This window comes from Synchiropus splendidus, chromosome 1 (assembly GCF_027744825.2).
Source record: "Synchiropus splendidus isolate RoL2022-P1 chromosome 1, RoL_Sspl_1.0, whole genome shotgun sequence".
Classification (NCBI taxonomy): Eukaryota; Metazoa; Chordata; class Actinopteri; order Syngnathiformes; family Callionymidae; genus Synchiropus; species Synchiropus splendidus.
In genome coordinates, this window is record NC_071334.1 from 36,253,478 (window position 1) to 36,278,428 (window position 24,951).

The 24,951-nt window shown below is 43.0% G+C and overlaps 2 protein-coding genes across 4 annotated transcripts in view; one reads left to right on the top strand and one right to left on the bottom strand.

The window, feature by feature from the left end:
* The window catches only part of ano8b (anoctamin 8b), a 31,955-nt gene extending 12,240 nt beyond the window's left edge, over positions 1-19,715 (top strand). For 2 of the 3 annotated variants that reach the window (XM_053858283.1, XM_053858290.1), the window contains exons 2-20: positions 2,139-2,249; positions 2,479-2,611; positions 5,232-5,370; positions 5,434-5,530; positions 5,658-5,774; positions 5,993-6,120; positions 6,474-6,635; positions 6,710-6,862; positions 7,891-8,017; positions 9,425-9,480; positions 9,562-9,636; positions 9,783-9,917; positions 11,908-12,155; positions 12,549-12,708; positions 13,222-13,581; positions 15,929-16,120; positions 16,191-16,322; positions 16,481-16,591; positions 16,671-19,715. In XM_053858283.1, the coding sequence (XP_053714258.1) occupies positions 2,139-2,249; positions 2,479-2,611; positions 5,232-5,370; positions 5,434-5,530; positions 5,658-5,774; positions 5,993-6,120; positions 6,474-6,635; positions 6,710-6,862; positions 7,891-8,017; positions 9,425-9,480; positions 9,562-9,636; positions 9,783-9,917; positions 11,908-12,155; positions 12,549-12,708; positions 13,222-13,581; positions 15,929-16,120; positions 16,191-16,322; positions 16,481-16,591; positions 16,671-17,432 (3,398 nt within the window). In that variant the 3' untranslated portion in view covers positions 17,433-19,715. The remainder of the gene's footprint in view (positions 1-2,138; positions 2,250-2,478; positions 2,612-5,231; positions 5,371-5,433; positions 5,531-5,657; positions 5,775-5,992; positions 6,121-6,473; positions 6,636-6,709; positions 6,863-7,890; positions 8,018-9,424; positions 9,481-9,561; positions 9,637-9,782; positions 9,918-11,907; positions 12,156-12,548; positions 12,709-13,221; positions 13,582-15,928; positions 16,121-16,190; positions 16,323-16,480; positions 16,592-16,670) is intronic. The other variant, XM_053858289.1, reaches the window with a different exon arrangement.
* dda1 (DET1 and DDB1 associated 1) lies at positions 19,444-24,207 on the bottom strand. Its single transcript, XM_053858297.1, has 5 exons — positions 23,870-24,207; positions 23,239-23,319; positions 23,112-23,163; positions 22,511-22,572; positions 19,444-20,728 (listed from the first exon to the last, which is right to left on the bottom strand). The coding sequence occupies exons 1-5, from the start codon at positions 23,876-23,878 to the stop codon at positions 20,624-20,626; spliced, it is 309 nt and encodes a 102-aa protein (XP_053714272.1). The 5' UTR covers positions 23,879-24,207; the 3' UTR covers positions 19,444-20,623.
* Between the last annotated feature and the right edge of the window lie 744 nt (positions 24,208-24,951).

The window sequence follows — 24,951 nt, forward strand, 5'->3', positions numbered from 1 at the left end:
CCTAAAACCACTTGCTCAAAGGAAGAATGATATTTAAGATGCTGTCCCAATGCTGATTATTGGAAAGTGAACATTGCAAAGTGAAAGTGGATAAAGGTTCTGATTTACTTAGTTTACTAAGTTCTTATTCCTCTTCATTTCTTGGATCTTTCTGAAATGCATTCTTTTAATAAGTAATGTTCCTTTATCTTTTGCCTCTCAAAATAAAAGTTATCCAAGAAAAAAAAAGATTTAATGTCATAGACTCATTCACTCATGTGCTGATGTCTGCTTCGATTTCAAAAGAAAGAAAATGACATAAAAAAGTGATACACATTACAGGATAATTTCACAAACAGCTGCTTAAAAATATCTCCTTCACACTGAATCACAAAAATCATATATCAATTATTTTCATTGATTCTCTCAGTCAAGAGAGAATTTGCAGAATACTCAATGCTGAGATAGTCGGCGCATTGATTACCACTCAGGAAGCAGAAGTGTAATCTAATGGTTGTGTCTCTTCCAATAGTGTGCAACGTATTAAATGAAATATCTTTAGACTACAGAGTTGCATCCATCCATCTATCTAATGACGTATTTAAATGGTGTTCCAGTTTAAATATTGCATCAACACTACTTCACAAGTAGTAAAAAGACTGTCCACCTCTCATTGTGACTGATCACATCAGTAGCAATAGTTACCTCCTGTATTTAAAAAAATTGTAAAAAAAATACTACGAAATAAAATACTGTGGTTGGCATCTTTTTTCTGTTGGCAGATAAAGCTGAACATATGTTGCTTCTTACACACTGCCCTTGTGCCCTCTTTTTGGACTGAAATACTTTCAAAGCTAATTTTCAACGGTGACACGAGAGAATCCAGTTTCGTCGTGGATAAATTGTGTGAACTGCAGCGAGTAGAACCACTTTAGTCAAGCGTGAAGATCAGCTGGCACTTAGCAGCGGTGTGAAACACATCCTCAGGTCTTTCTCTCAGCCTGTGACCTTCATTTTAGTGCTCTGTCTGGGTGTCAGCGCTGCTGCACTTTATATCTCAGTTACACACTCACAAAAAACTTAGGCCGAGGCAAACTCAAAAGAGCTGTTTAATAAACACTTGATCACAGTGTGACATCCTGCATTCTCCTGTAGCTGCTGCAGACTGATAAGCCTCATAAAGGTTTTATCCCCATCACTGCTCTTCCTGCGTGAGTGTGATGCAGAGCGGCCTGGTTTATATATGTGAGGCCAAAGGCTGTTATTAATTTGAACGACTTTGCATCTTTTCCAGATATTTGGCATTTAGAGTTATTGCTGTTGGTCGGAGTGGAGCCCACTGCCAACTCACCAAATGAAGCAAGCAGTGGAGTGTGATTGACTCGTAGTTACACTATCAGAAACCTTCTGAAGTCTTGCTGTCATCGCCTTGTCATCAAAGCTTGTTAGAGGCCAGAGTGTAACGATTGTAGCCGGGAGACCCAAGTGCAGCAGGCAGGAGACTGAGACAGAGGGTACAGTCCAATAAATTTAATAAGAAAATTAACTAAATGCACTCAACCTCTGATCTTGAAGGAGGTAAAATACGAAAAAACAAACTGAAATGCTCTCTACTACAAACTAAGGAGGTAGGAGAAACAAGGGCAATTCAAAAATCTCAACACAAAATGGCGACAGTCCAAACAAACAAAAATCGAACAAGTTCAACAAGGAAAACAAGGAAAGTCCTCAAGGTTAGGGGGAAGAGGAACCAGGTTTAGCAGGCACAGACACACTGGAAAACAAAAAGCGGATCAGTCAGTAAAACACACAAAAGCAAAAAAAAAAAAAAAAAGTTAAATTATCGTCCAATTTTATATGAACCAGGTGGAGGCACGGGGTAATGGTTCTTCCTTGCTGCGCCGTTCAGAGTTCTAGTCTAATGTCACTCCACTTTCATATTGATAAATTCCAATCATATTTATTGGGTTCATGCACCTGTCATGTCCCTGATCAGGATCATCATCTTAAAGGGATGAGACATTTATGTGTGCAATGCAATATTCTGCACGTTTGTTGGTGAAGAGTCAGGGTGATAATTCTGATAATAATGCTAAAACAAGAGTTTTAGAATGTGACTCACTCTCACTCTCTGTCTTCCACTTTTCCTGTCCCCACAGATAAGTTGTTTGGAAAGCGGCTGCTGCAGGCAGGAAGACACGTCATGTCTCATAAGTCTTGGATGAAATCTGTGCCAACAGAGAACTGTGACGTCCTCATGACATTTGCAGGTCAGCATGTCAATAAAACCTGTGTTGATTGTGCGTTAGTTCCAGAACTCAAGATGTTTTGAAAGACCTGTGAGAGTGATAACATCAACAACAATTGAAGTCATGACAATAAACTCAGTCTAATAGTGAAATGTGTCATTTTTAACAGCTATTTATATTTTTATTTTGTGTGTGTGTGCATGTGAATTTGTTTGATGGAAAGACCATTTCGTTCATTTTTCTGTCTTAGATACCACAGATGACCACACGTTGTTGTGGCTACTCAACCACATCAGATTGGGAATACCAGAACTCATCATCCAAATCCGGCATCACAAGCATACACGAGTCTATGCGTTCTTTGTCACCGCCACATATGAAAAGTAAGAACTTGTTCTTCTTGTTTAATTTGAAAAAACTATGTTCACTATGTCATTTATCACCCGTTCACGTGACTCACACATGGTTTAATGAGATCTTATCCAGTGGATCTACCCTGTTTTGAAGTTAGCGCTTTATAAAGTTCCCCCCGTCTCAAATCGACAAGAGGTTACGAGAAGTAGTGCAGGTGAAGCCACATTGGTCCATCCCTCAGAGATGTGTCTGCTTTGGGCCAGATAAGAAATCAGCATGTGATTTAGGCTGACTCTAGTAAGTTCAGTGTTTCACATTGTTATGATCTTAATAAGCACACGTTATTATGTGTGTATACTGTCTGTATTAAAGCAGCTGTGTGTAGTTTGAGAACATTTGCTTTTGGCGGTGTGACAGGTGAATGAGTGGTATTGCAAGCTGTCGTAAAGTTGGGTCTCCGGTCCAGCCCCCCAACCCACGTTTGTTTATGAGGAAAGACTGTGGCAAAACAGCGAAAAATGTAATCACAGATGGCAACATACACAACACTGTCCAGCTCATGCTTGCAAATGCAACTCTGGAAGCATCTATCATTCCTTCAACATCAGGAATCGAACTCCATCATGCAGCCAGTGAGGAAAGGCTTGATCCAGCGAGAGGCAGAAACAGCTGTAAGACAGACGAACCCAGATAATAAAACTTTATTTCGACTGCACATTGCAGAATGAAGTAAAGGGGAAAGTTTTGACATTTATTGAATCGGAATGCACTACTTGATTACCGCAAAATATTGCGAGACATGATATTTCTTATGATATTCTTCCATGAAAACCGTCATTTCACTCTATTTAAATACGTTTGATCATGTGAGAGTTCATCTCCAAAATCAATGAATTTAAGCGGCGGCGGTGTGCCGGTGTTACAACGCTGTAGAATAATAAAGACGAAGGTGCAGCTTTTTTCCCTCTCTCGCTTTATTACGTCATGACTTATGACTACATCATGGCGTGTTTCAATAAGGAGCATGAAATGCTGGCGCTGGTCGTGACTCTCACCGGTTCTGAGCAGGTCTGCAGAGCAGAGGATTCAGCTGTAGCATCTACAGATAGAACATGAGATATGGCATGTTACACTTGTCCAAACCAGATTGACCATAACACTGCTAATGACAGTGAATTGGCTAAACTATTTTTTTGTCTAATAAATGCAGACGTTAGCCACGGACATTAGCCGCGTTTTGCTGGCTGTTTCTACACTATACTGTGATAAACACAGTAAAATGAGTAATGGACATTTACACATTTGTTCGCAGCTCAAAAATAACACACAAACTGCAGAGGTGCGAAGCTGTGCACCAGGGGGACTAAGGTCACCCGAGACAAAATCTGCAGTGTGAAAAGCCCCTTCATAAATGAGAGTGTCTTTCTGGATCTCTTCAGATTTTTTTTCTACCCTGACTAAACAAATGTGGCCCTTCAAATGCTTGACTGTCCAATCGGTGCATTACCATGTGACACCTTGCTCATTACTCACTCTTCAGCTCTTATCTTGTGGCTTATATTATCCGTTCTTGCCTGTGTCAGCAGAGCCTTTCAGTTTTTTCCCCGAGATTATGCCTCCTAAAGAGAGGCAGGGAGATTTGTGATCAAATAATAAGGGCGCTCATTATGATTCCTTGGTGTTGTGTAAGCTCTGCACACACCTGGAAGGCCGTGAAGTTATTGGCTCAGAAGACCAAACATTTGCTTACATTCTGAACAGCCTTGTTCTCCACACAGACAAGTACTTTCACTTTGCTGCACAGTGGTGCAGCAGCTTACAGCTCACATTTAGCCTGTAATTCATCATTCAGCTGAAAAGACTTCACGGCTGTGAGGGCCTGAAGCGCATGATGGATAGCAGATACCTGCCCACCTAGTCAGTGCTCCTGCATGAGAGCGCATCCACCATTCATACGCAGCTTTGAGGTACAGAGGGCATGGAGCAGCATTATTACTGCGATTTCAGCACAAAGCTGCTGGGAAGGACAGCGGGCGAGCAGAGAGGGGTGATGGGACACGATGCAGGAGGCAGTGGGGGTTTGAGATATGAACGGACGTAGTCTAAATGGGGGAGGGGTAGAGGAAGACATGAGGATGAAACTTGGGATGAGCGGTGAGAGGATATATATACATATATATATATCCTCTCACCGCTCATCCTGCTGTGCAGTCCAGTCAACCAATCACAGTGGTTGATCGCTACAACGTGATTGTGCCTCAATAGGACACAACATATGGACAGAAAGAGCACGTTTTAGCACTTCTATGTCAACAAACACTTGATCAATTTGATTTGTCTGATGTGACATGCCTCAATCGAAGCTCGTTTGCCCGGAAAATTTCATAATATTAGCGACTGTGATTGGTTGACTGGGCTGCAGAGCATCATGGCGAGTCACCCTTACTAAGCTTGCTGTTGAGGGTGATGTCACCTCACATGCTGTCACATGTTAAAGTGATGAGTAGGATGGCTAAATTCAAATGCTGCCAGAGAAACTGTGGTTTGTTTGATAGTATTTTGCTCTCTAAGATCAGGAAACACACAGGCTCCTTGTCAAAAGAGCCACATCTGCCTCGCGTCTCAGTGAATTAACTCTTTGTGCTTCAGTTTGTTACGAGGTGCAGAGGAGATGGGTCTGAGGAAAGCTGTGAAGCCTGAGTTTGGGGGAGGTACACGGAGCTTCTCTTGTGAAGAGGACTACATCTACGAAAACATTGAGAGCGAGTCATGCTTCTTCACCTCACAGGTCTAGGACAAGACACACTGGCACATGTATGGGTCTTTGGCTAAATCACTTTGTACATCTCAGGAGAGGCAGAGCATCATCAAGTTCTGGCTGGATAATCTGCGTGCCAAACAAGGGGAGGTGCTTCATAATATCAACTTCTTGGACGGGCAGCCAATCAGTAAGCAGCGTGGATGATCAGAAAGTCTCAGACATGCTTTTGACATAATCAAATGTGAAATGACGACGAGTGTAATGTAACTATATTTACTGTGTTTGTCTTCTATTTTTTCGCCTGTTCATGGCAGTTCCAGAGTTGAAAGCACGAGGTGTGATCCAGCAGATGTTTCCACTCCACGAGCAGAGAGTTTTGAGTCAACTCATGAAGTCTTGGGTTCAGGCTGTTTGTGAGAAACAACCTTTAGGTGAGTCACCCAACAAACGTTATTTGATCAACATGCGTTGCATTATAGAGACAATATTTTGATGGTTCAATTCTTATTTTAATTGTTATTATACTTTGAAATACACTAAAAAGGTACAACACAACTATTGTTATATTCACACTGAGTTCATTTGTAAGTGAACACACTGTTTCCTGTGTGTCATCTTATGTTGCGTGTTTTTCGCTGTGTGCTTTCAGATGACATCTGTGACTATTTTGGGGTAAAAATCGCCATGTACTTTGCCTGGCTTGGTTTCTACACTACATCAATGTTGTACCCTGCTGTGATCGGCTTTGTGCTGTGGATGCTCACTGAGTCGGATCAGGTGAAAAAGCTTTTCCTCCAAGAAACTCCAGATCCACAATATTAAAACTCACTCGACAACCTATTCATCTGTTTTTCATATTCTCAATGTTTTCATGAAGGAAATGCATCACTGCCTAATCAGTATTTTTGCTCTTGATACAGTTCTGTAGTAGTACAGTAGTCGCAGTTTGGAATGGCTGGCTCAGTGTATATAGACATCAGCTAGCAGTTAACTAAGTCAGTTATTTTCCAATTAGAATGAATATAATGATACTAAATCATTGGATTCATTCTATCGCAGCCCCTGTTTGAAAGTACAGGTACATTTTTGGGCACTAAACTTGTGCATCGTGTCCATTTGGGGTTTTCCAGACTAGTCGGGACATCTGCTGTGTAGTATTTGCACTTTTCAATGTGGTCTGGGCCACCCTGTTCTTGGAGCGGTGGAAGAGGAGAGGAGCCGAGCTGGCCTACAAGTGGGGAACACTCGATACACCTGTAGAATCTCTGGAGGAGCCCCGTCCTCAGTTCAGGGTGAGAAGCGCTCTTGACGCTCGGCCTCCTTTCCATCTGTCAATATCCTCATGCTGCACTTTCTGCTCTGGCAGGGAGTCAAGCGCTGCAGTCCGATAACGGGATGTGAGGAGTTCTACTATCCCCCCTGGCGGAGACGTGTGTTCAGGTGGCTGGTCAGCTTGCCCATCTGTATTCTCTGTCTCTGTTTTGTCTTCCTGGTCATGCTCATCTGCTTCGAGCTACAGGTCAGTCAGCTGATTTCAGTCTCCTTCCTCAATGTATGTAACACTTGCAGATAGAAAGTAGGGCTGCACAATCTATCATATTTGTATAAGACATGAACTGGAGAGTTCATCACAATGGCCCCCTAAGTCACGATTTCGAAGGAGACTGGGACATGAGAATTAGGGTAAATTCCAATTCCTTCCGGCACTTTGGGTTAGGATGGAGGAAAACCCAGACAACCCAGTATGTTAGGATTATTTTCAGAGATACAAGTGTACAAAAATATTACAAAAAACACTGTTTTATCGTAGCCCATTTTATGGCTTATATACCGCGTTCACTTTTATTTATGATCTTTTGTCAGTCTTCTTCTGAACAGACAATGGTGCCCCCGTATCGGCTTTTGGGGGTGTCCCATTTCTAACTATCGTAAAGCCCTGAGTGTTAAGATTGAGAGTTATGGATCAAGGATTAAAGGAGGAATTGGAATTCACGCTAAGTCTGAATTATTACCTGTTTATCAACCAATAGGACAGACAGAAAGGAGAACTGATGTGAGGAGAATTATACAAGCTGAACCAAGGGAGCACATATGAAACATGCATGAACAAAGGACAGAACAATTACACATAGTGGTCAATACACACGTGGTGAGGAGATAGCAGAGCAAAAACACATAAGGGTCAACACATGCTCTGATGTAAATATTTAGATTCACTCTTCAGAATTATGTATGTCAAATGCATTCATCTATTTGAATAACTTTTTTTACTTTATCATAGAACATGGAGTACAGGAGATTAAATCTAATATTTACAGCTTATACAGTTTATGTTTTTTTTCCTTACACAGTGGCAGTGGATCAAAGATATATTATGCAGCCCTATGATTCGAATAATATCATTCCTTTTCATCTGTCTGTTTCAATGTGTTAGATTAACTTTTATGGCACCTGCGATATCAGTAACTTACCGAAAGCACATTTGGGAATAGGGCTGGGGGTTACTTTATGGCAGAAATAAAATCCTCTGTTTTTCTGTCCCTCCAGGAGTTCGTGATGGGGATCAAAGAAATGCCACGGTTGGCTCGCTTCATCCCAAAAATAATGCTTGCAATCACTGTGACTGCATGTGATGAGGTGTACAGAAAAATTGCCTGCTGGCTCAATGACATGGGTAAGAGGTTACTCTGAGGTTCCACACTGCATTTGTTTTTGTTTTTTTCTGTCACAGTTTCTTGTGAGGACTGGTAAGCACAATTTCAACTGTGTCCTTGAACCACTTTTCCTATCATTACCTAAATGCCAGTTTGCATAATGGCACTAACAACATCTTTATCCCAAATCAATCAGGAACGTTATTGTAGCTCCTGTGGACGACCACATTGCAAAAAAGCATGGCCAAAATTCAAATTGAAAATTCTTAAAAAGGTGCTTAATGTTGGTGAAGGACTCTACATTTGTTTAGTTACAAATAAGCAGTCACTGGTAGGGAATTTAGCAGTACTTTAAAGTTTCAGCCTCTGAATATGAATATTGGAGGGAGAAGGTATTAAAGTGTAATTTCATAAATTCCCTACCTTTGACCTGCCTTAGCGGTTAATTGCTTAAATTTAAGGTCCCCTAACTGGATGGGGCATGGAAGACATATTTGACTGTATACAATCAGTGCAGAAATCTTGGGGGGTCTGTGGGGACCAGGCCTAGACGCAGACTACACAGGAGTGAGACAGTCAACATTAGAAACAGACATCTAGTGCCACGTGCTGAGAAGTCAGAGAGGATGTCATAGCGAAGGTGGAGGCATATCTTGGGGCAGGACCACACTGCCCCCTACTGGGTGGTGAGTGCATGTATCTTTCTCACTGTCAAGTGCCAAGTCAGCACCCAGCCTAGGTGGAAACCATAGCAAAGCTTTGTTAGAGGGCAGGTGGCTGGTGTCAATAATTTGTGTAGAAAATAAATACGATGGAAATCAGCCCTGAGGAAACACAAGTGCAAAGACTTGTTTCTCTTCTGTTGCGTTTCATCTGTTTGAAGACAAAACAGTTCGATGCTAGTCAACCCCTTGAAGGCTTTTTTTCCAGCCACAAACCACTAACACCAGCCCCATGGAAGTTGCATTTTAAGAGTTTTGATGGGAAAAATTGCTTAATCAATGGTTCCTGGAGAATACACCAGTTACTCTTTGTGGGAATACATTTTTGTGGTGGATACCTTTACTACATCATCATGGACATCATTAAGATTGTTAGCATGTTTCGCACCAGTGTACGTTGATAAACCAATATCTGCAAATGAGGCAAAGATGAATGTCTTTCTGGGAAACAGCTGTCAGGATGCATTTGACCTATTCAACTTGGAGACCATTAGATGGTGCTTCATTTTTAGGATGAAACTTTGGACACCCACCTGGGCCATGGCCACATGACCGGGTGGACTGCAGATGACAGTTGGATATGCACTGAAGAAAACCTAGTTTATGGAACACCCAACATTTAGAGCCATTCAAGCAGTGTACTGTTTTTTTTATCAGAAATACTTCACTGTTCTTGAAAGAGTAATTTTTCATGTGTCTCCTCAGAAAACTATAGACTCCAGAGTGCCTATGAGAAAAATCTCATTATCAAAATGGTTCTTGTAAGTGGCTTTCATCAATTTCTCGATGTTATCTGGATTTATGTTTATGGGCTTTGACATCACGTTTCCCTTCTCTTGCAGTTTCAGTTCGTAAATTCATATCTAAGCCTTTTTTATATTGGATTCTACCTCAAAGATATGGAGCGTCTCAAAGAGGTGAGCTCCTCCTACCTCATTGATGTTTCCACGTGGGCTCAATAAGCCCTGCAGTCACGTGTCTCTGTCATCCATTCATGTTTAACTCATTTAATTCCTCATTATGATTGTTTTTTTTTCCCATCATTTCCATCCATCTGTGGAAGATGCTGCTGGTGTTGTCATTGTTACGGAGTCTCCAGAGGCAGATTCGGGTCAATGTGCTGCCATTCCTCTTCCTGAAGGTCCAGATGCTTGTGGTCTCTGTTCCATGGTTCTTCACAGCTTTACTGAGCTCCAAAGTATGAAAAATTAGGGGCTTTGTTCCTTGTGTTGTCTTCCAGAGAGCATTGTGCAAAGCGACATTGTTGGATTTGGTTCAGAAAAAAGCCCTGTTTGGAAAAAGAAAAAACAGTCTTCGAGTTTGGCTACTGGGAGATTAGATGATATTTCACGGATAGTAAACTGTCCTCCATGCAATCTTCCTGTGTAATAATATTCAGATGAAATCATCTTTCAATAGTGATAATTAATGTCATAAAACTAGCTTGTGCGATCAACTAAATTGGGTAAAATGATAATTAAAACAATCATGCCATTACTATTGTTACTGATTTATTTAAAATTATATATTTATATCTTGACAAGCTCAAGCTTAATAACGCCTGAATCACCTAATCCTCAAAATGTTCTGCACTTGTACTGCATTAAGCTGTTGCGCAGTGAATTTTCTTTTTCTCCTGGGTTCTGACTGACTGCAGGTCTCTATCTGGATTTGACTTGTTCCTCCTTTGCTTGCATGGTTTTGCTGTACGATCTTCGGCTCACAGAAATGCATGTTCCCCATTCAAAGGTTCTTAAAATGTTGTCCTGTTGCTTTGTGTCGAGTGAACGAGACCACGGTGCCACATTAAGACCGTTGAGCAGACTGACATTCGGGGATGCACAGAGAAACTATCTCTGAGATTTGGGAACAGGACCATAATAATTGGAATGTTCACTGGGACATTTCTGATCATGCTGATTGACTAATTGGAATTCGGATTTATATTGAGAAATTGTGCCACAGATTAGAATTTTGCTGTGTAATGTGGCGAGTGAAGAGCAGGAAGAGGTGCACCGTTCTCCGCTCTCAGCCCTGGTTTGCACATGTGGATAAAGGAAAAGAGTGTTGGACAAATAATGTTGGAGATGAAGAAAGAATGAAATGAAAAGGAACCAATGAGTCTCTTCAATGTGGTGAATGGATGGGAAAACAATGGCGTGGTCAGAGGAGGCAGACATGCGATCCTAATCGGAAAAGAGAGCAATGAGGATTGGTGGATAATACCAAACACAACCAAGGATTTTTGTGTGTCATACAGCCAGCTCTAACACTTGATGGCACAAATTGACCTGGTATTTATGCAACAAAATATTGACCAGTCTAAACACAACAATCATTTCAGTTTCTGATCGACCACTATCTCATAAAAAAGTGAAATAAAACCATTTTGGCCATGACTGAAAATAACACAGAGGTTCCTGAAAAGAACGGTCCCTCTTTTCCCTCGTCCTTACAGTATCAATATACCTGGTGACTTAAGAAACAGTCCACTTAATGACTGATCGGCAGTCAACTTTTTGCATATAGCATATAGCATGACTGTAAAACCGCATTTGGTTCGAGCCATTTCATTGTATACTGTGTTTGAATAAGTATGTATTAAACGAAGTTGGTCAGACAAACGGATAGGCAATCTGCCCCATCTAAATGAGCACACAACACTGAAAGTTTCTATGACTTTAGTTCCACTGCTCCGGAGTTATTCTACTCGCAGAGCCCTGACGTCCGCGCCAACGAAGGGGTGGCCAATGAAAACAACAGTTGGCTTGAAAGCAACCATCGATTCATCAACTATCCAAAGCTCATTCCCATAACAGGATCCCAGGAACCTGGAGTCAGTCCCACCTAACGGCATGGGAGACCCACAGACAACCGCTCACTCCCGAACACACACCTGTAGACATCGGCTAACCTTTGTATTGTGTGGGAGCTGTGACAGGAACTCAGAAAGTCAATATTTTCTTTATTCTGGTGGGAAGTTCTGTGTGTTTTTTTTGGTGAATCACTCATATAATGGCCCAGCTTTTACATGATTTACAACTCTGCTTTGATTGAATTGGGGATGTATGTATGTCTTCTGGCAAGTTTCGTTGTCTGGGTGTTGTCTGTCGGTCTGAATATTTGCACAGGGGCATTTGTTTTCATGCTGTATTCATCTTGTTGTGCTTCCCTCCCTCCTTCAACAGATGCTGGCCACTCTACTCATCATCCGTCAGTTCCTTCAGAACGTCAAGGAGGTGCTGCAGCCTTATCTCTATGAGCGACACAAGCTGGGCGAGCTTACACTGCGAGCCTTGTGGGACCTGCTACTGTCTGTGCTGCTGAAGTATGCCCGACTGGCAGCAGGTCAAGCCCAGACCACTCCAACTGACCAAACAGTGCCAGGACCTGGCCACAGGGGCACCCGGCCAGGGGTTGGCCCTCCAGAAAGAAGGTGCTATTTATATCTGTCATACTTGGATTCAAGACGCTGACTTCTCATGAAGGTTAAATGACTCCCTGTTGATACTGAAGATGAAGTAGAAGAGAAGATTCATTCATTGCACAATAGGAAATCAATCTTTTTTATTTTTATGTCAAGCTACCTTTTCATCATAACATTCAACATCAATATGTCTATGTAATGTATTGATGTTATTTTGCATATATATTCACTAAACAATAAAAACACACCCAACAGGATCCTACGACCTCACAATGCTGATATTTGTCAACACAATTATGAAAACACTGAAAAATGAATTGAAATTCCTTACTCTGATCACCGAAAAAACGGTATAGTCTGAACAGGTTCATCAGAATGAGAACGGTCTGTACCACCTCTCAGGGAGAAGAAGTGTCTGAACGGGGGATGCGGGGTGCCTGATGAAGAGGAGAGAGGAGAGAAGGATGAAGTAGACAGCGGGAGGTTCAGTGAAGGAGAGACTGAGGAGGAGAGCGTCCTCGACTGTGGACTGAAGCTGAGGAAAGTCAGTTTTATCGAGAAGGTAAGCAGACCTGGGGTCATTTACTCCTTGATGAAAACGTACTTGTTAGCATCCGGATAACTCTGAAATGAACCATCATTCTGCTGTGGTGAATAACTAGCTAAGCAAACTGAACTGGTTTATTTTGCAAGACATATTTTAATTTGGGTCTATTTCAGTTTGAGAAAAAAATAGTTGAGATTAAATGGTGTCCATTTATTGTTATATTTGCTTGCATCCAATGTTAAATACTGCTTTTGTAAAAAAAAAACAAAAAAAAAAACGAACTTTACATCAAGCTGACAATACAACGTTTCGTGGCCATCACTGTACCTGCTAACCATCTGGCAGTTAGCGATAACTTGGATGACTGAAAACATGAATGTAAACATGATAATAAACCACCTGAAAGCATATGAACACACTTTAACTGTTTCTAAAGTTACACATCTTTCAAGCCTAATGTCTTGTCCTCAAGATGATGGGATGGTTCTGTGGTTTTGTGTGGTTCTCATTATTGTTGTTGCAATGAAGGTGGAGAGAAGGACACACTGCCCCCACACAGAGAGAAGCTTCCTTGAAGAAGGAAGCCCGACAATGGTGGAGAAGGGAATGGATGCAGCCTCTGTCTTTGACATGTGTGACGACGAGGACGACAACGGGATCCACGATGTGAAAGAGCAAGTTGGTGGGGGTGTGGCTGGTGCTGCTGAGGCCAGCTCGCTCAATTCGGGCTCTGAGAGCAGCGCCACCGTTCGACACAGACGAAGAGGCGGGAGCACAGAGCGCAGTGGGGTCAGGACGAAGAGAGAGTCATGGATCAACCCGCCGGAGGAGAAACAAAGCAACACGCTGACTCAGGCTGAGATGGAGAGCTGCATGCAGACGTATGAGGTAATGCTAGTGATCTGAACACGTCAACACCAAGCTTGTGCATAAGCTTGTGCATAAGTCACAATATGTCAATTAAATGAAGAATTTACAAACACTAAAGTTGGACAAAGTTTACCCATATTTTCAATACATAATGAAGTGAAGCATCCTCGGAACTAAAGTAGTTTTGCACAGCTTTTCCATAACTCATGTGGTGCCGCACTGCCATCCATCAACTACATGTGTCCATTCTTCTGAGGCCACCTGCACCTGCACTGTTGCTGCTGCTGAAGGCCTTGGACTGATTTCACCCAACATGATGACACAAGCTAGCTGAATTGTGATTGAATAAAAACCTAGAAAAACAACACTGGGGTAGACTATGACTTGAATATGATTATTATATATACTATATATAATATATTTAGGGAAAATACATTAAAATAGAAATACACTTTGTCATAAATATGCTCAGGATTTCTGGTTATGTTAGGCCGGCAGAGAAGGCCTTGCTGGCCCTGACGGCCTTAAGATACAGCAAATGAATTGTCAATGGAACAGCATATGCTGTAATTTTATTACAATGAAGTTCATGACGTTTATTTGAATATATACTTAAATATACATAACATGAAAAACACTTTGATGTTGTGCTCCTATGGAAAAGTGATCCTTTTCCTCAGTGAAGAAACAGATCCATGACGGGCCAGTGTGTGTGGCATGTGACTGGGAAATCAATTCAACATCTTAAACCCATTGTGCTGGTGCTGGTTTAAGTTAACATTAGAGTGGTAAGTGCAAAACTGTCCGTTCTTGAATACCCAAGAAACGCTGCAGTAAGGTCACATCTGAGGGCACTGGCATGTTTATGATGGCTTCAGTCTTCACTGGGTCAGCTTTAAGCCATTGCTTGTGCCCAACAACTCACTTGGGTGAGACGGAATTTGTGGATTTAGTTTCAGTTTAACCTCTCTCACTCGTTCAAGAACTTTTGTTAAGTTTGTGTCATGTTCAGCTGTTCCACGTCCGCCCACTATGATGTCAACAACAATGATGGAGCAGGGTAGCTGGAGAACAACTGGTCCATTGTGCGCTGAAACACCTCATTTGCTGAGTTTATGCCGAATGGCATGGGTAGGAATCTGCTAAACGTAGTCAGTTTTGAGGATTTTCCGTCAAGTCTAATTTGCCAGAAAGAGTTCTTGGCATCCAATACTGAGAAGACAGTTGCCCCTGACATCTGCGCTGGAACTTCCTCGACACTACGCATGGGGTGGTGGGGTCTCCTGAGTGCTGTGTTCAGGTCTTTTGGACTGATACGCAGTCTTATTTATGCTTTGTCCTTCTTGTGGGCGACCGCCATACAGTAGAGGAGACCCAGTCCGTTGGCTCTGTGACTGGTGCTATGACGCCTAGTCTTGCATTCACTCAAGCTCTGTTGTGACTTTGTCCTGCATCGCAACTGGGATGCGGTGTGCAGGTCTGACCACAGGCAGTACGTTGGGGACTACGGTCATGGTGTAAGTGACAGGAAGTTCGCCAAGCTTGTTACTGAAAACGTCTTGAAACTGGGTGATTATTTGCATGCTGAAACTCTTGTCATCATCTGTAGTCACATGGTGGACTTCAGGGCTGATTGAGACGATGCCCATGTCAATGCATGCACAAAATGCCAAAAGTGGCTGGACATTTTTGTCTACTATGTAGATGGCTAATTCGGTAATGTTGTCCCTTCAGCGAGCACGACAGCATCTTAGTCCCTATTACTTGTCGTACCTCCGTATGCAACAAGGTTGGTGACAGCAGGCAATTTAGCTGGTTCCTCACCATGGGCGACTTCATGAAAAACATCTTTTGGCATCACGTTACATCTGGCTCCTGTGTCAATTTTCAATTCTGTGGGTTTGTTATTTATAAGGAGTGTAAGAAAACACTCATCTCAGTCGTCTGATTTTAAACTGTCAACGGACTGCTTTCTCCCTGTTTCTGGTTTCTTGTGTGGAACTTGTGCCTTTCCATCGTCCCGTTGTTCTGAGGGTTACAAATTTCTGAAAACTTACTTTTCAAACAGTCCGGATCTTCCCTGTATTCAGCTGGTCACAAAACAGCTCCATGCTCTCCTGGGGCGTGCGTTTCAGGTGCATAGACAAAGGAACGCTCCCTTTCAATTGCTTCAGGTCCAGCGAGGTTCAGTAGAATATAGGCTCTGGTCCTTGCCGGCTTGCCATGTGGCGTGTGATAGAAGGCCTGTTCCACACCATTTTGGGTGCTAGGTCACCCACTGCTGGATATTTTGAGAACTACCCGTGTCGCTGTTAAAATGTTTCACTAATGTGCGTTGAAAATGTTTGTAATCTTTGCCTCTCAGGACACGTTCCAAGACTACCAGGAGATGTTTGTCCAATTTGGCTACGTGGTGCTCTTCTCCTCTGCCTTCCCACTGGCTGCCATGTGTGCCCTCATCAACAACATCATTGAGATCCGCAGCGACGCCTTTAAGCTCTGCACCGGTCTGCAGCGGCCATTCGGTCTCAGAGTGGAGAGCATCGGACAGTGGCAGGTAAAGAACCATCCTCACCCTGCTGCTGAATGGTGCACAAGAGATGGAAGCAATTCTCCCCTCTGCACAGACGGCAATGGAAGCCATGGGTCTGATAGCCATCATTGTCAACTGTTACCTGATTGGTCAGTGCGGTCAGCTGCAGCGACTCTTCCCTTGGCTCAGTCCAGAGATGGCCATCATCTCCATCGTCATCCTGGAGGTATGTCAGTTGACTCAGGCTGCAACTGAAATCTCAAGCGGTCACATCAAAAATATATTGTTCAAATGAATACAGTGTATTACAAGTGAAGAGGCTCTACAAGGAAGCTTCAGTCGTTGAGGAATCATTTCTTGTCTTTTGTGCTTCCAAAATTCCAGCACTTTGCCATCCTGTTGAAGTACCTGATCCACGTGGCCATCCCTGACATCCCCGCCTGGGTCCGCGAGGAGATGGCCAAACTAGACTTTCAGAGGAGAGAGGCGTTCAAGGTACATTTACAATTTACCAGCGACAGACACAACAGTGGTCAGGGTCATTCTGATGGGTGTGGGTCTTCTTCCTCTGCAGAAGCACGAGCGTCAGGCTCAGCAGCACTATCAGCAGCTGCAGAGGAGGAAGAGGGAGGAGGAGGAGCGGCAGCGCCAGGCAGAGCATACCAACCGCAGGGAGAGGGAGCGGGATGACAGTAAGGGCGACTCTTCGGGGGACCACCACCATGACAAGAGTCACGGGAGTAAATCCCGGTCGGGAGGAGGAGCAGGAGCTGCTGGCGGGTCAGACAAACCCAAGAGGCCCAGTTCACTGCTGGCCAACAACAATGTGATGAAGCTGAAGCAGATCATCCCACTGCAGAGCAAGTTCTCCTCCAGTGGGGCCCGCTCTCCGCAGTCGCCCACCGGAACCGAACCCAAGCTCCCTGGCTTCCTCAGCTTCAAGTTCCTGAAGTCGCCTGACAACAAGAAGGAGTGTTGTGCTGCTGCTGCTGCCAGCGCCACAGCAACATCTAACCCCACACCATCGTCTTCAACATCGTCATCATTGTCATCATCAGGTAGCAGCTCACAGGAGCGATGCCAGTCGCCGAGCAAAGCCTTCAACCCAGGAAAACTGTTCAATTTTGGGAAGGCTGAGGGCGGAGCCTGTGTGAACGGAGCTCCTCTTGCCAGATCCAATGAGGGATCTTCATCATCATCATCATCATCATCACAGTCGCACACATCCAGGTCTGACTTGAACGGCATTCTGGATGAGCTCCCCTCTCCAGGTGGCGAAGGGTTGGAAAACGGTCACTCCTCAGACTCGGACTCGAGCGGGCCAAAAGTCTTGTAGTTCCAGAATATTCCGATGAGTGACAGACGGATGTTTTTCTGGGGTCAGAAGGCGCACACACACACACACACACACGTTATCTTTCCGTGTCTGCCATACAAGAAGAAATGCATGAGCTGCGTTTCTCATACTTTTAAGCCTTTAAAAACAAAAAGCTGTTTCTTGATTTCAGAAATAAAAAGACCCAGCTCCAAGCAGGGGGTTGAAACGTAGAGCTTTTTTGGGCCAGAAAAAGAGACATCAACAGTGGTGAGGACGGGTTGCTGATTTGACAGTGTTTTGTAGACTTTAGATTCCTGTCTGGTTTTAACTGTGAAGATTTCTGGTTTTTACACGGTGGCAGCAAGCAATATGGAGTGTTTTCATTCAGACCAGAACTTTTTTATCCCGAACATTCACACTGTCTGCTTTATTTTCAAAGCAAAGGTGACGTAGAGACTCCTCCTGCAGAATCAGATAAAAAATTCTTAGTAAGACGGCATTTCATGGAATGATTTTCTGTAGCTACGAGCTTTTAAAACATGACTCATGAAGGCATTAGAGAAGAATATTTGCTCTCAACCTTGCAGGTTTTAAAAAGGATAGCATGCCTCATTATATTTATTTAATGCTACAACATCTGCTTTGGTTTGTCATTTTAACGAATAATTGTTGTGCACTTTTATCTTGGATCTGGGCTGCAACATATTCTTCATTGTCACCTAAATTATGCAGTTAAAATGTGATGATCAAGACCTGTGAACGGCTTAGGAAATGTGAGGAGCCAGTGTTCTCCAACACAGCAGCCCTGATCCGAGAACATCTGGAGCCGGCCAGTTTGACTATGCTTCAACTATGCATCTCCACAATCCTGGCAATAAAACTAGCAGATGTGCAGCACTCACGCTCCGGCCTGGACCACAAAGACATCACACAGTTTCCTTGTTCCGTTTCTCTGTTTCGTCTCATTTCCTACCACCACGTCAACAATGATGGATTGCAGTCTAATTCCGTGTAAACCTACTACTGTGGACGACATCCGGTCCAAACTGAAAGGCAATAAAATGAAATCAATAGCATACATATGTAGATGGTGGAGAGCGTGTGAGTTGACCAATGTGAACTGTTGCGGTTCTCATGCTCCGAAAAATCACTGGCTGTTAACTGGATTTTAGCATAAAGATCTTGTTTAATGTTTTTCTCTGAATTATAACTGCTGTAAATGGTGGTAGATACCATCGTGCCCCAAGTAGACGTGCAGTGAGTACTGTAATTAATAATATGGCTGATGAAGGTGTTCAGTCAGCAGTGCAGATCTTTTAACCCCAACCACTGGTCCACATTCTAGGATGTCAGCCTTTATCACGGTGTCCTGGTTCTAGCGTGATAGTGTGGCACATCATTATGATGGTATACACAAGGGTACATACTGTGGTATATTTGTGTAAATTTAAATATTCTGATAAACTATAATTGTGGCATACAATGATGCAAATGGTGGCATAATATAACAATGGTGTGAAATTGGTGACAAAATTAGAGTGGAAAAATGATTGTGGGAAAATGCTATATTTAGGGGCAGAATAAGTGAACATACAATGCAAGTACAACTGAAATATCCTGCGTTAGTAAGTGCCCAAAAGGAAAATCTGATCCACCGTCAATCCTGAGCGCTTTGACAAAGACAGTAGAGTTAATCGGACAGAAATACGATAAGATTTCCCACAATCCCGCGCCCTCCACTTTAACTTATCACTCAGTTTTATTTTCCTCTGACTCTGCAGCTACATTAACATCTCCGCTGTCGACGTACTGCAGACATGTTCAGGTTTTTAAGCTGTGGCTACCACCAGGTGAGAAGCTACGCCGCAGCTACAATCAAACCTCAGATTGAAGGAACCCTTCATGGAAGCCTCACAAACTGAACATCATATGCTCTTCCAAGTGTACAAAGAAGATCTTTTGAAGAGAAACAAGGACCAATGGGACTATTTATTTATTTTAATTTATTTTGTCATATTTTTATAAGACATGAGAATAAAAGTTCTAATCATCTCAAACCCAACTTGTGTATTTAGTGTGCATATGGAAACACTGTGTAGACAAGTTCTTCAGAGTCAGGCAGTAGTCATGACTTTGCCACACATGTTGATGTTCTTCAGACAAGCTGTAACGGAAGACAGAACCAAGACAAAGTTCAACGAGATTACCAGTTTCAGTCCAGTTTTATTTCAGCGAATACTAAAAAGAACAAGTCAGATCTAACACACGCAAGATGGCAGAACAGCAGAATCGTCACAAAGAATGGAAACCAGATGGGATATTTACACTGTTTGCAGGAAGACGACATTGCAGACTTGTTACATTTGGACAGGAGGCGCTGGTGCGACTCAGCATCTTCCAGTGTTGTGTGGCAAAAGTACAGAGGCTGAAACAAGGCAGGGTGGCGCTGATGCAGCTGTTGTTGATAACCTTCAGTGTGTTCGCTATTCTCAGACTAAACCAGGAAGAAAGGACCAGCTGGTCCACAAGAAAAAAAAAAAAGTGACCAAACATTGCAAGGCCTCTAACAAAATAATAAACATACATAGTTACAAATCAGAACCAACATGATAACTGACAGAGGAAAACTGCACCAACATGCAGCTGGTGTTTTTTTTTGTTCCCCCAAAAGGGTTCTTTTACACAGAATAACATTCCTATTTTCAGTTTGTGCCGACACCAGAGACACACGTTTGACACCAGATGAGAGGCCAGACTCAGTCTAAAACAACTCAAAAATCTGAGGAAAACCTGTAAAAGCCTATTTCCCTTCACAGTGTTTGCAGGCAAGCTGCAGCGCCCTCGTGTGGAGGCAGAGCGGGCAGTGAAACCGAGAGGGGGCACTGTGGCTGGCAGGTACCAAACAGAAGCGTTTAAAAAAAATAATAAAAAATAACAAGGGGAGATCGTTTTTGCATCATCCATCTCTAAGCTAAATCACACATCTCAGCATGCACACATATACAGATTCTAATCCACCAAACAGACTTAAAACGGCTCCTAATCCCATCGACGTTTTTAAACAAAGATTTGTTGCCTTGTTGACAGATATGTTCCCACATTTGGCTGAGCATCATTAGTAGAGAAATGCCTCCGGTGGCGATATTGGCAACGTCCTGTGTATATATAAATATATATATATATATGTATATATATATATATATGACAACTTATGAGTCGTCATTCATCTCTTGACTATCTGTCCGGGCAATCTTTCTCGGGGGAGCAGGACTGTCGACGTCGCCTTGTTCCTGTTCCCTCTTCTTCGCTGCATTCTGTGGAAGAGCAGTTATGACTGTCACTTGTACATTCAGATTCAGAAAGCTTTTTGCCAATCTTGACGCTCTCAAGGGAAACTTGACAACACACATCTAGAGACGTTAGCGTCATAGAGGATATATGTTTCCCACACAAACAACAGTTTAGGTGGTGGATTGCGTGGCTAAGAATTTATTTCCAAGCCTTGTTGAATGACAAAAGCTGTTTCTCAGTCTTGTGATGCAGAATTTGAGAGATCTGCTGCGCCATCGAGATGGCAGCCATTTGAAGACAAGTTTGAAATACTGAACAATAGACTACAGTAGTGGCTTAGGTACCTCATTAATCCAATATACAGCAGTCATCTGGGCAGATCACGCTGACTGTTCAGTCACAGAGCAGAGTGTTTGCAATTCACTTTGCTTCTTGTTCACAAGACAGTTTTAACTTGCTCATCTTGCAATTGTCTTAAAGGAACACAGAATGCCATAATGAAATATGTTGATGTATGATCCAAGACAAACTGAAACATATGTTGGTTGTATTGACGGGAGTGAGAGGCGCTGGTGAAGTGCTCCCAAGCGCAATTCCACCAGACATTATAGCTCTCCTTTTTATCTGCTTATAAAATCACCCGCCACCCAACCATACTTGGGCCATATAACTGCTCGCGTAACCTCATTTATGTAGGAAAAACACGCAAGTGCTTTGGTCACTACGTGTGTGTGTGTTCTTGTACTTTTATCTTTGTGAGAACCTGTATGAGTTTTTAAATCAACAGAGGGAGGACATTTTTGCAGAGTGAGGACATATTGGCTGTTCCTCACTTTTCCAAGCCTTAGTTTGGCTGTTAAAACTACAAAACAGCTTTATTACATTATAATTGGGTTTTAGTATGGTGAAGCGTAAAGGTTAGGTTTAGCCATTTGTTTTGGATAGTTAGATTTAGGGTGAGAGGCTGGGGAAAGCATTATATCAATGCATGTCAATGACGGTCCTCACTGTCCTTGTGAGGACATTTGGCTGGTTCCCCCCCCAGCCTCAATTTGAGGATGAAGATAACTGGGTCATTATAATTAGGTTTAAGTTTGGTTCAGAGGTTAAGGTTAACCATTTGTTTTGGATGGTTAGGTTTTGGGTAAGAGGCCGGAAATCCATTACGGCAATGAGAAATCTCACAATGTCCCCACAGGGATAGAAAAACAAACCATGTGTCCTCTTCAAATAAGTTGGTCAATGACAACACCAAACAAATGTCGGCGGACAGAGTGACAGAGAGTCCATCCTCATGTAGCACATCCTGGACCAGACGTTTTGCTTCATCTGGTCCAGGGACTTGGTGGAGGCATGGTTAAACACCACTAGTTGGGAATGTGAAAAAAATGCAGATGCAGTAGATGGAGAAAATACAGTGTGAACAGCAGTGGAGGCAGCAGTGGCCTTTCATGGCAATGATGCCGAGCCGTCATTGTGGCTTGGAGACAAGTATCATGAGCAGATTTTTTTCCCACTACAACTGCCAACTGGTGACATTGTAATATACAGTGAAAATACTTCAATCCCAAAATGTGGGTCACAGTGAAGATTATTCTCTTTCACAGTATGACTTCATCTCTAACCATTTTCAAACGACAGCCTTTTGAAATAGTGATATAGAAATGGCATATTTCATAGAAAAATCTCTGGTGCCCAAAGGGTTAATGCAGCTGGCTGTGAGGATTGTGCATAATAAGCATTTATTTTTACAAACCAACATTACAAATGCCACAATCTGTTTGTGTGAGGCAGTAATAGCTCACCTTTTTGTCCCACTGCTGATGGAGGTAACGCAGAAGGATGTTTGTTTTCTCAGTCACAATAACTGCAAAGACAAATTATAAAAGGCATCAGCAAGAGTAAAAGAACTGTTTTAAGGCCTGTTTATGCTCCCTTTACGTTGGAAAATGTACCCGTCCTTTTCGCACAATGTTAACATCACTGATTGCATACTTCCATACATTCTCGATGTTATTGCTGTTAACCCATACATCCCCCAGTCAAACGCTGATCACCGAAGCAAACATGGGGACTGTGGAATAAGTACTGCACAAAAGATGAAACAGATAGCATTGTAGGAGGCAGTAGAGAGGCCCAGGGATGGAGAATTTCCACCATTGTTATGTCTTCTTCATGTCTAATTTGTGCTACGTATCAGGTTGTAACAGCAACAGTGCCTCCACATTTTCGGCTGGTACTGCTCCATTTGGCCCATACCTGTAAGCTTTGTAGAGACATGCAGAAATAGGGAGGAAATGAACAGAGAGCACGGACAGATGGCTCCGTCCGTATCCAGATCGGTACGTAACGTTGAGCATAAATGGGACTTTAGGAGAAATTGACTGCATTCTCGAATATGCTTACTCTGTTCAGATGGATATTCACGTGTGGGAAGGTAAACTGATGGCCTTCGGTTCTGTAAGACAGAATAGTGAAGATGAATCATGCCAGCCACACAATGACTCACTACTAATAGGAGAAAATAACTCACCGAAGCTTTACAGACAGAATCAGCGTGGAACCTGCTGAAGTTGCTCTTGTTGTAGACAGGAAGTCCTTTTAAGAAATCGGCCTACAGAAAGAGTTATTTGGCCAGTTTAGCTAGAAGCACAGCTATCACAAAAGCGTCTGATAAAACCCAGGTGCGCAGTTCAGAGCTGAACACCCAGATACGCGATCACTCCTGCTTTACAGAAGTCAACACAGCTTCTGTCCACGAACTCAAGACATGGTGATACACACTACCACATGCTGTGCACAGTATTTGTCGATATGCAGGGCCACAGACTGAGAGACGTATCGATTAGTTTATCATTCGGACAACCAAAACCTGCCGAAAACAAAGCATATCCGCAACGTAGTAACTGAATTGTGATGATGCAAGCAAATGTTAGCTCATCTGTACACACCGACGGCGTTTTAAGACACCATTTGATTTAACCATGTCAGACAGGTTCGGTTGTTGTAAAAGAGCCCTGGTGATGCTGGTGTGGCCTCTGAGGGAACGCAAACAGCATCAAACAGTGTGGCTATCACGTCGTTTGCTAAAACTCATTCTTATGAGGTGCGTTGACCAACAGAACCGAAGAATTCTGCATCCTTCCCCCGAGAGCAGCACCTACCTTCTCCATGACAGCGGCAGTAGCGTGCTTAAAACGCCGGCTTCTTGATCGGTGTTGCTGTTTTGGTCTTAGTTCTCTTATCGTTAGCAGCGTTAGCGCAGAAGGAAGCTCAACGACTTCGACGTCCAGGTGGCTTTGCCCCAAAAATATACGACGCCCACGACAGTTTTAGGATTACATTCTAAAATCCCACCACCGTAAACAAAGCGATCCAGGCTGACATTGCTTAAGTTAGCAGAGCTAGTAGCGACACAGTCGGCGTATGCTAGCGTGAGGTTAGCAGCTACCTTAACCACGCCGTCTTGCAGCCCATTGGTCAAGCTTCTCGAGGCGGAAGCCTAAAGTGGCCTCTAAACCAGTCCGCAGATCGCTCGGGTTTGCGTCACACAGGCCACGCCTCTATAGGTGTGTGCACGCGCCTGTCAAAACCATTTGTCACTGCCTGATGCGGTCCGCCGGAAGTTCCGGGACTGGAACCGGGTGTTAGAAACACGCATGCGCAAGGGCTACGCATTGTGTTTCCTGCTTATATCGCGTACAATTGTGGGGGGTTTTAATAGTTGTCAAAATAGTCTACATTTCACAGTAAAATCTGGAAATTGTACTTTTTTAAGCGCATGCGTTAGTACGATCTGGTCCGTCAGCTTGATGCGGTCCGCCGGAAAAGATGGTGCTGGAGCAGGAAGTTACCGACTGTCCGGTTTACTGGTGAGCGCATGCGCACACAGGTAAACGTCCAATTATGTGAATTGATTATTTTTATTATTAAAATAATTAATATTTGTCATTGTAATCTGGAGATTGTACGTTTCTATCTGCCATAATAATTTTTAACCCAGCATTATGGAATCATTAATAATTTCAAACACCTCCAGTACATTAGACCTGCGCTGTGCATCTCTTCTGATACAATACGGCGTGTATGGGAAACATTTCTCCTAGAATTTGTTTCATATTGATTTAAAAGGAGCAGGAGTGAGCTAATCTGCCCTTGAACCAGGTTTATGTCAACCGTGGTGCGGCGCTTGAGTCCGTTTATGTTATTGGATTAAAAAAAACCCAAAGTAGAATATAATTTTTCT